The sequence below is a fragment of the Gossypium raimondii genome, chromosome 1 (genome assembly GCF_025698545.1).
Source record: "Gossypium raimondii isolate GPD5lz chromosome 1, ASM2569854v1, whole genome shotgun sequence".
Classification (NCBI taxonomy): domain Eukaryota; kingdom Viridiplantae; phylum Streptophyta; class Magnoliopsida; order Malvales; family Malvaceae; genus Gossypium; species Gossypium raimondii.
Genome location: NC_068565.1, coordinates 39805730 through 39817376, shown reverse-complemented (window position 1 = coordinate 39817376; position 11647 = coordinate 39805730). Strand labels below are relative to the sequence as shown.

The 11647-nt window shown below is 33.1% G+C and overlaps 1 protein-coding gene across 1 annotated transcript; it reads left to right on the top strand.

Annotated features, from left to right (window-relative positions):
- Window positions 1-3383: 3383 nt before the first annotated feature.
- Window positions 3384-6859, top strand: LOC105785812 (uncharacterized). The gene is made up of 7 exons (XM_052622023.1): window positions 3384-3551; window positions 3677-3920; window positions 4038-4138; window positions 4632-4761; window positions 5127-5246; window positions 6366-6422; window positions 6799-6859. The coding sequence occupies exons 4-7, from the start codon at window positions 4715-4717 to the stop codon at window positions 6857-6859; spliced, it is 285 nt and encodes a 94-aa protein (XP_052477983.1). The 5' UTR covers window positions 3384-3551; window positions 3677-3920; window positions 4038-4138; window positions 4632-4714.
- The last annotated feature ends 4788 nt before the right edge of the window (window positions 6860-11647 follow it).

The window sequence follows — 11647 nt, the reverse complement described above, 5'->3', positions numbered from 1 at the left end:
AAAACTTGGCAAAAGTCGGCACCAAAAGCTAAAAAAAAGAATACGAAACTGACCCAAATCTGAGTATCTTTAGAACCTAAAGACCAAATTTGGCAGATGTTACCTCAAGAAATTCTCCCAGAAGCCGAAAACACCAATGTATTTCCCCTAGCCGAATTCCCAAGACTTTAATTCCCCCAAACGGCACACACTCCCTCTCCTATTCAAATTCCTTGATTTTCTCCTAAGAATACTCCCCTTATCCCTCCTTGATTTTCTCCACTACTTCATCCTCAAACTCCATGATTCACTCCCACTAATCACTCCATGATTCACTCCTTCATTCAAATTTCTCAGTATTTCAGTCAAACTCCACCACCTCATAACACAGGCGATAAAAAATATCACACCAGAGTACAGCACCGGACTCGAACCTCAGACCTCAAGGGAACTCCACACGCCACCTCGCCACTAGACCACAGGCTCATTTTGTGAAACAAAACCAACACTGAAATTTAAAAGACCTACATGCCTATGTCCAGATTCATTTAAGAGCAAAACTAAAATTCTACAAATGCCAAGACTTGAACCCTGACTTCTCAAACACTCTCATACACACCCAAATCACTTAGCCATTAAAGCAAACAACCAATTTGTGTCAAAACACGCAAAAAATAAAGACTTATATTTTTGGGGCGTTACACTTAAGGTCAATAAAAGACTCAACTTGCACGTTTTATTAACTTATTAAAAACTTAAGAAAACATAATTCAAACCTACTGAAAATGTTTGTTTTGAAGCTCCTAAAGTGCGACGAGACAATAAATGAAACATTGAATGTAACGCACAAGTATGATTTAGGTAAATCAGTGTTTGACTCAGTAAGTTCTTTCAAACTTACCTCTATGTGCTATGTTTTGGGTGGGTTTTTTCTAGGGTCTTAGCTTAGACGGACGATTCCAAGACTACACCGAATGAGTGGCGTATAGGGCATTATGCATATAGAGTGAGCATGATGGTGGGATCGATTCTAAGTTGATACATTTTTTATTGAAACCTTTTTCGCGAGATAGCTATATTAGACCAAAGCCTCAAATTGGTCGTACTTGTAACTAAGTTTTCGTTGTTTGCTAGTAAGATTTATTTATTGTTTATACTTACATATTTTATTAAATATATTTTAAATTTGATCAATTGTATTCGGTTGATATCTGTACATGTAGAACTAAGTTTTAATTGTATAAGATCGATATTACCTAAGATTAGGATCCGATTTATCGGGTCGAGTTTGGGGCATTACATGATTCATACACTACACCAAAATAGGCTTTTAGCGGCACTTTTAGAGGCGTTTGGACAAAAAACGTAACTAAAAATCAAGCATTAGCGGCACATTTACAAAAACGCCGCTAAAGATCGAGCATTAGCGGCGTTTTCAAAAAGCGCGGCAAAAAACCTAAGCCCAACGACGCCGTTTTCAGCGTTTTTGGGGTCTATAGTGGCGTTTTTGAAAAGGCGCCGCGAATGCTCGTACCTTTAGCGGCGTTTTTGAAAAAGCGCCGCTAATGTTCGTACCTTTAGCGACGTTTTTGAAAAAGCGCCGCTAATAATAAAATCTAAAACCATTTCAATTATCTCATTCTCAAGTAATGTTTCAATTATATTTTTTATTATAAGTTGAAAAAATTAATATTTCGTTGCATTTATATTGGTCAAATTTACATTTAAATGATAACAAATAATATTGTTTAATACAAAATGTTTTTATTAAAGAGAAGTCCTAACTCCTAACTATTTATTATTATTTTTCAATCACGTTTATTAAATTATCATAAAACTTAAATTGTTGTTACTTGGTATAATACCCACTAGAAATTAATACTAGGTTTTTTAGGTGAGAAAGGGTTATAGGAAAATATTATAAATTTTGAAATTCGAATAAAATTTATTAAATATTGAATATTAGAAAATAATTAAGTGAATTTGGGATTCAATTTAGCTAGTAGAGTCGGTGGGGTTAGTTGGACGATTTGCTCCCGAAAAGAAAAAGCTATTTGTTTTTTCTTGATAACAAAAAGTGTTAGCTGGGTCTCAAGTCTAGAGCCGAATGCTGCTTCATGCAGTATAGTGGTAGTGGTGGACAAGTAGGTCTAATTTATCTGAATAGCCCAATTGCAAAAGAAATTGCAAATATCTTATATTTGCAATCATTAATCGAATTACGTTGGGTACTTCGTTAGTGTGGGTGAGTGGCGAGTGCTGAGGTCCAGGGTTGGGAAAATAAAATGAGCAGAACAAGGTAGGGTAGGGTTTGCATTTGGATTTGGGTCGGGTTAGTGGATAATGATGAATAAATATCATCATAATGTTTATTATTTTAGGATTACAATTTTGAGTTCAGGATTTAGGGTTTAGGTTTAAGGCTTGGGGATTGGAGTTTAAGGTTTAGAGTTTACATTTTAGTGTTAATATGAGGTTAGTGTTTACGGCTTATAAGATAATGATCAAATTTACTGTTTTAGGGCTTGATGTTTATGGTTTACGGTTTAGTGTTAATGATTTGACTGTTATAATGCATGGTTTAGAGTTTAAGGTTTAGCTATTACCATTTTAAGGTTTATGGATTAGGTGTTACGAATGCCCAATTTTAAAAAATTTTCCAACTTCAAGCTCGTTTTACTCGAACCACCCATTTCATTGTTTAAAAACAATAAAAAATATAAATCTAAGCCTAACCATATTTTGGACTAGGTGGGTTGTACAGGTAGTGAACATTTCTAATTATCATTTAAAAGTAAATAACATATTTTTTAAAAAAATTGAAAGGTTTTATATTTTTCGTGATTTAAAATTTTAAAATGAATTTTAAAAGATTTTAAATTTTTAGAAATTTTAAAAGATTTTAAAATTTTATTTTATAATATTTATATACTTTTAAAGAAAAGACCAAATTAATAAAATTACAAACATTAAAGACTACAAAATTATTTTGTCATTTTCTAATTGCTACATTGATAATTTTAACTGTAAAATTAGATGTTTAAATTTAAAAAATTAATGATTTAAAATGAAATAATTTTTTTTGCGTTTTTATGAAAAATGCCGCAAAAGGTAAGCAATAGCGGTGTTTTTATAAAATACACCACAAAAAATAATTTTACTTTAAAATAATTTTTAGCAGAAAAAATAGAAGATTTTTAGCATAGAAAAACAGCGTCGTTTTGTACAAAATGAAATAATTTTTTAAAAACGCCGCAAAAGATAAACAATAACGGCGTTTTTTAGCAAAAAATATTCAAAATCCTGCTCACTCCCAACAAAAAAAATTTTTAAAACGCCGCAAAAAATATTCAAAATCTCGCTTACTCCCAACAAAAAAAAATTTAAAAAGCCTCAAAAAATATTCAAAATCCCGCTCACTCCCAACAAAAAAAAATTTTGGTTACTCGCTCATTACTCCCTCCTCTTCTCATCTCCATCGCGTGCCCTAAATACCCCAAATAAAATTTTGTACTTAATTCTTTTTCCCTTTTAATCTCAAAATTCCATGAGTTCCTTTGCCCCAACATCTCGTAATACCGTTCAAATCCCTAAACCTTTTCTTTTTTTCTCCATGAGGTTTACAATTCAGTTTTTAAGCTTTGTGGGGTTCTGTTTGTTGTTGTTCTTTATTCCATTTTTGTGTGTGTTTTTGCAGGGAATGGAAGAAAATTACAGGAGGTTGAAGGAGATAAACAAGAAGTTGAGAAGGGAGATTTAATGGAAATTATATCCCTTTCCCAACTATGAATTTGTTATTATTTTGTTTCATTTTATTGGTTGATTAGAATGGGGGAGATAAAGGACAACGACACCTACGAGGAAGAGCTTCTCGACTACGAAGAAGAAGATGAAAAAGCCCCTAACTCTGCCTCCATTAAGGCTGCTGATTCTGCTAAGAAGTTAGTCATTTTAACTTATACATATTTTTAAGGAAAACAATGTTCTAATATAATCTGCTAGTTTTTGTGTAAAGCAATTTGATTTTAATTTGTTTCATTTCTTTTTATGTGGTGTAGGGGGTATGTTGGAATTCATAGTTCGGGATTCAGAGGCTTTCTGCTGAAACCGGAGCTGCTTCGATCTATTGTGGATTCTGGTTTTGAACATCCTTCCGAAGGCAAAGTTTTAAACTCATGTCTGATGTTAACATTTGTGAATTCCGTGAATTAAGTCATTTTTGTTTTTCTTGCTTTTAGTGACTTATAATGGTGGGCAGTATACAAGTTTGGTGCTTTATTATTTTGATTTACTGTTTTGGATGAAGCATTTGTTGTTACAGGATATGCTTTGTAGTAATCTTTAAAATACTTTGCCTTGAAATGATATTTTTTCAACTTAATTTATCTAGGCATGAAAGTCTTCAAAATTATCATAGCTTTTCTTTTCTATTGATTCAAACTGTTCATTTAAACTCTTTTTTTTTTGTTTTTTTATATATATATACTGTTTTTAATAAAATTTTTAATAATTCATTCATTCTAAGTTAATTGGACTTGCCTACGGCTGAACATACAGTTTATATATGAATATGCTTCATCTGCATTGCCTGATTCACTTGATCTGGTTTGGTTGTTCTTTGATTCTGACTTGTTCAAGCTTGTATTATTCAGGTAATCATGATTCAGGTAATCACTATAATGGACAATTTTGATGACTCTGATAACGAATTGCAGTCACAGTTATAAGAGTTCTCATGCATAGTCCCAAAAGCAAAGCAAATGTTGATACTATTATTGAAAAGTATGTCTCATTTCCTTTTTTTCTCTTTTCCCCCTTTATTTAGATATTAAAGAATCAGAATGAAGTTTATCTTCTCACTCTTTTACTATACCAGCAATATGTATAATCAGATTCGTGATTCAGGTGGTCCAAAGAGCAAAATGATGGATTACTGTACTGAGTTTATTTCTTCATTTTCTTTTCTTTCTGGACTCAGTTGAACGTGCCGACCTTTTGCTTCTTTAATTTTTTTCATTTCAAGGCTTTTATTTTGTTTCATATTTTAGGCAACCAGTTTTTTATCCTTGCCCTTTGCCATTTAACATTCCAGTTATTGGCTTTTTAACCCTTAAATGGTGCCGAGTTTGTTCTGTTTCTTTGTGAAGGTGTGCTGGTGCAGGGCATTTACGAGATGATATCCTCCATTATAGTAAGGAACCAGCTGAATACTTGCTTAGTGACCTGCCAAGCTCTTATGGCGAAGGTGCAAGCAGCAGCTCAATGGGGTATGATAGCATTAATAACAAAATCATATTTGAACTTGAAGGTGCACACTGATTATATAATCAGACTTTTGCAAGAGAATAATTGTGTTAAGTTTCAGCAGCAGATGAAGTGTAATCTGTATGCGTGGTTTAGATTTCAGTATTCATTATTGTTGTGTTGCTAAGCTAAACAATTCTTCCATAATATATAATATCATTTATTGTTAATATATTTTATGAATAATTTTTTTATCTTCTTTTTTTGACACAATACATAGAAGTATTTAAAGTTACTTCCCAATCTATTCAATGGCTTGCTAATTATATTATTAAATTAAAATTAAAAATATTTTTAAATATATTACTAACTATTATATGATAATAACAAAATTAGTATTAATTGTCATATAAGTAATCTTAGAGTAAGAATAAAAAATAAAAATTAAGTAGTCATTTTTTTATAATCATGGCACATTTTCACATTTGCAACTGGAAAAGGCGGTTGTGCTCTTCTTATTTTTGCAGTTTGAAGTATTGAACATTGGAAGCTTTAACATCTGCTTCAACACCTTCAACAGTTTTCTGTTTATCTCATGTTTTATGGTGTAGCTTATAAGTATTTCTATTATTTTTTATTTTTGGTAGCTTTGGATCAAGAAATTATTGAAATTTGGAGTTTTGAACTTGAAATTTCCTAACCCTTGTATCCTTTTAGAGGCAGAATAGATGTGCATACGAGTGAAAAAGGTATTGCCTTTGTTCTTTTTGAGTTTACTAGATTAGGCTGATATTTTCTAAAATGGGTACTACTGGACAATCTCTTTAGTTGGACCCCCACATTTTAACTTACCCTCTTATTTATTTTTTTATCTTTTTAATTGTTAACATGTAAAAGGAGTCTAAATTACCTGGGAACACTTTATGAAAATGGCTGTATATTGGTTATTTTAATCATGTAATATTTCAATACTTGTTTATTGATAATTGTACTGTATGACTGTATGACTGGTAATTGTACTGCAACACATCTATATGCCCATTTCTTACCTGTAATCATGTTGCATATGCTTTGGCTTTTTAAATCGTGAATCATGATTAATATAAATGAGATGGATAGCTGATGCCTTTCCTGATTTTCAGGTTTGACAAGGAACTGAACAAGGAAGTTGCTATTAAAGTTATTGATTTAGAAGAATCGTAAGTGGATACCTTTGTTATATTTTCCTTGATTTATTCCTCATTAAAGTGTCTTGTAGCAAGTGCTTGCTATGAGCAGCAAAGTCTTGTATATGAGCAGCAAAGGATATTCAAAAGGTATTGCCTTTGTTATATTTTGCCTTTGTTATAATTTGTCGGTGGAAAATTTTGACCCAAAAGGATTTAAGGGTTTTGATCAACTGAAGTTGTAAGAATTCTTTTTGGTGTATGAGCAACTGCATTATTTTGAAAGCACGTACATATTGCCCCCCAGAAAAGAAAGCTATAGCCCACTAATCTGTACGCAAAATCCATGTTTATATATACTTTCTATCCATTTGGATGGTGAAATTTACATTCTTTGGTGCTGATGCAGGCCCATGCATGAAGTTACGTTTTCAATGAAGACAAACCAAAACTTCTTAGTCGGTATATGATAGGTTTGTTTGTCAAATAGAAGTGTATTATCTTTTCTATCTTGAAACTTTTGCTTTAAGAAGTGTATTATCTTGAATATATCCGAGATTGCATGGTTAGGGTTTACATAGTAAGAAAAAGGAAGGAAAATGTGTTTGGAAATCATAAAAGTTAAACTACTAACTGTGTTGACTATGCACATTATACCAAATAGAACATTTTACAATCCGTTAGCTTCATAACTTCATTCATACTTTTAGACCTATTTATTTGTTTATTAATTGAAAATAATGTACATTATACCAAGCAAGCAAATGTACATTTTTTTCGAAATCATCATGTTTACATAATGTTCTTATGCCATTTCTTCAATACCTTCTATAAAAGGTAGTTGCTTGCTTCTACCTTCGAGTTTTCCCATACTTTACTTTGCTCGGATATTTGTCCCCATACACAAAGACATACATTCTTTGGTTAAGGAACACATGCCCTATCTTGAGTTGGATTTTTCCATGCTTATGTAGAAACACATGCCCTATGCCCTATTTTCGTTTAAGGACCGCCAAGGAAATTTCAAACCGAAAGTTGATTGATCGGATGTGTATGTCGGCTTTCATCAACTACTTTGAAGGCCTTACTAGGAATTGAAATGGTGTGCAAAGAGATTGCTTCTTCCGATCGATTTTTCAATATAAATCTTGGACAAAGTATGGATATTTCATGTCGATTGCATTCTTGTTGTTAGTAAAATAGGATTCTCTTCTTAGGATCTTAGTTTCTTCACTTGTATTAGACTCAACAATGGCTTGCATTGCATTGGTGTTGATTTTACCTAAATTTTGAGGTTTATAATTTATAATTTTTATTAATTATTTACATTTTCTCACTTTTATTAATTTTTATTATTATTTAAGCTTCATTTATTTGCCTTCTTTTATCATTTTCATAGAAAATTTAATTTAAATAATATTTTTTATTTATCCTTAAAAGTATATTTAAAGTTCAAATTAAAAAAATAAAACATAATATAATATTTATCATAAAAATAAATATTATTTGATTAAAATAATTTTTTTGCATGATATGTTTTTAGCGGCGTTTTGGCGAGAAGCGCCGCTAAAGGTCACGTTCTTTAGAGGCGTTTGTGACAAAAGCGCCGCTAAAGGCCATGGTCTATAGCGGCGTTTGTGAGTAAAGCGCCACTAAAGGTCATAGAATTTAGCGTGTTTGTGAGAAAAGTCATGGTCTATAGCGGCGTTTGTGAGGAAAGTGCCGCTAAAGGTCCTAGTCTTTAATGGCATTTGTGGGAAAAGCGCCGCTAAAGGTCATGACCTTTAGCGGCGTTTATTTCTAAAAACGTCGCAAAAGTTAGCGACGTGTTCAATAGCGGCGTTTTTTGCGGCGCTTCCAAATACTTTTAGTGGCGCTAAAAAGTGCCGCTAAAGGCCTGAAAAAGCGCCACTAAAAGCTTGTTTTGGTGTAGTGATAATTTTACATCCTGCCCAACTAAGCCTTGATATTTGGATATTGCAAAAATTTCGGAATAGATCCTGAGAAGGCAAGAGGTTAGATTCGACTAAGAGTTGAAGTTCACGAGTGCGCCCTTGGGTGAAGTCTTTAAAGAGAATATATTGTTGTGGTTCTATCCGCCCAAACAATGCTTTTGGTGGACAAAGGTAAGGAGAATAGTTAGCTTAGGAGTAATGAGGTTTAGTGAGTTGTCAAGGAATTTTGGGTATTAGGGATACCGTCGAAAGGCATTGCACGCTAAGTTTGCCTAGTAATGTCCTAGTTACGTCCTAACAATTAGTCAACAACAAACCATGAAATGAAATCACAAATATTTATATGAATATATAGGTGGATTGTAATACACGTTTCCTTACAACTGTGAACCACCCATACAGCAACTTGACTAGGATTGTAACACGTGTCAAGTTATTATACGGACAAGGGTTGTATAAATATGGGTGACTAGGACTGAAAGACGATTTTTCTATTCCTTCTCCAATAAGTATTTTCAGCTTGAGTTTAAAGAAAAACAAAACAGACTTTCTCTCACTTCAAAAAAATCCTACCATCTTCAGGTTAGAAGAACGGAGAGGAAGTATTCCTTATACTAAAGTGGAAATCATGTGCTTTATTGGTGATTTCTTCATACCAAGGCAATGGTCACTGAAATCTCTGAGAAGAACTTAGAACTGGAGCCCAAGCTACTATTAAGGTTAATAGGTGAGTCCCTCAGCCAACTCTTGCAAATGTATCATATATGCGAGAACCTTCTGTGAAAATAAGCTAAGAATGCATGATGTGATGATTCTATGAGCAATGTATGTTTGATGAACTTGCATGAATGATTAGTATGGAATATGAATATGATCTCTAAGGTCAATGGTTAATGTGCCTGAAAGAGTAACGTGTGTTTTTTAGGATATGAACAAATCTGTTGTGAAAGAGTCTGTCAGGAGTAAGTTCAATGTCAATAAGTCTGTCAATTATGAGTCTGCATGAAGTGTCTATTCCTGTCTCAGGAGTCGTCTAAAGGGGTTTATCGGGACTAAAAATATGAATCTCTAAAAGGAAAAGTCCATGGCACACTGAAGACCATATAGTGCAGACCATGGTTAGGCAGACCATGGTTAGGCTATGGCATCATAAGAAAAAGATTTAAAGGATGGTTGGGTGAGTACCAGACAGTGAAGGGAAAACCTCACGATGGTGAGTTTAGGCGAATCCTTATCATCAAAAATAAAAATTTTCATAAAAGTGAGCATTTGTGGTTGTTCTATTAAAGGAATCCCTTTGTGGCAAATCTCTCATAAGGAATACCTTTGTGGTAATCTGTAAGAAGACGTCTTTGTGGCGCAACCTAAAGAAGTACCTTTCTGGAAATTTTCATAAAAGTAAGTCTTTGTGGCGATCTCTGTTAAAAGGGAGGTTTTATGGCTATCTCTGCTAAAGGAAGCCTTTGTTGTTATCTTTGTTAAAAAAAGTCTTTGTGGCGATCTCTGTTAAAAGAAAACCTTTCTGGCAATCTCTGTCAAAATATGCCTTTGTGGCAAGACTCTAAAAGGAAAATCTTTATGGCTATCTTTAGAAAGGAACGCCTTTGTGGCGTAATCTAGAGAATGGTTCTCATGGTGACTATCTGAAGAGAACTCCTATGGGTGAACTCTGAATGAATGGTGAATACGATATTCTGAGAATTGGCAAGTGCAGATTAGCTTAGAAAGAAAAGTCAGTGTGGAAGGTTATGGTGAAGTTAGTACAATTCATAGGGTCAAAGTGATGAAAAAGAAACAAAAGATGAAATCCTTGAATAAGGGCTCAGGTAAAAAAGGGTTCACTTACTAAGTTCTATCGAACTTACCCCTTTGTGTTTTATGTCTCAAGTAAAGGAAGCGTCGGGAGGGATAATGCTAGGGCTACACCAAAGGAGTGGTGAAGTGGGCACTTATGCATCTAGAGCGGGGTTTGCACGGGCGTGTCCGAGTCTAATAGAAATATTTCAAAGAAGTCTCAAAATTAATTTTATAAGTCTTAGGATGACTCGGTTGTGTTGGCCAAATAATCTAAGTCAGTAATATTACTTAGAGGCTAAATAAGTGGGATAGTATAAGCAAATGTGATGAATAATTACACTTGTAAATTCTGTACATAATGTATGCCCAAATGTAACTTTGACGGGCAGTATTACTAAACAATATGTATTTCTTTGGAAATTTGTATGTTTTATGTATGTATAAGTTTGTAATAATAATGTAACACCCAAGATCCCAATCTGGTGAATCGGGTTGATTTGAGGGCATTACACGTAATTTGAATATATAATAGTTTAAATATATATCACATACGAATTTACTTTATCACATTTTATTTGACATAACTCGGACAATGTAAACTGCAATATCATGTGGCATTAGGCAGTAGAATAAGTAAATATGTCCCTCATCGGAGCATAGAAACACTAATAATACAAGGCACAATTAAACACATTTACAGCTTAGTTAAGGCACATTAGCGTCAAAATGATTACTGTAAATCGATCGTACAAACAAAATCAGGTTTAAAGTTTAATCATGAAAACAACAGCCTTTCATCACCATAAGTTACAACAATAAGCACTTCCAGGTTCAACACTCAAACATGATAATGGGCAGCATATAAATATCATTATATTATCATTTTCAGACATTCTAATTTATAGCATATAACACTTCAAATGTAATAAACTTCAGCCTTTGAACATCCTTTAACTATTGATCGAACATCACAATTCACAACATATAACAATTACCTTGTCACTATCCGGCCCCTTTTAAAATTTCATAAGCATCTAACAAATTATTTGTACAACGATAAAATTCATCATGCAACTCAAATTAATGGAGAAAAATATCGACAGTATTCACACATGCCGCTAGCATTAGTAGCTCCCTCGATAACCAATGATTTTACCCACATTCTCCTTATACCATCACTCATACCAATTTAAAGATACAACAAAACAACCAATGAGGATAATAAAGAACTTACCAACAATTATTATATCCATTTGAGGACATTTAGTCAACAACTCTACTTCATTTTAGGATAGCACAAGAAACTTAATTTAGGACAACATCAAAAATACCGAATGGACAACTTCTAAATGTCATTTTAGGATAGTATAATTAACACAAACTGGACGGCATGTTAATGTCATTAGGGATAGCATAAATATAACTCCTTTAAACACATTTAAGAAACATAATTTAGCAACCGGGTTTGAAAGCATTATTGTATAATTGACCAGACATAATTGGACA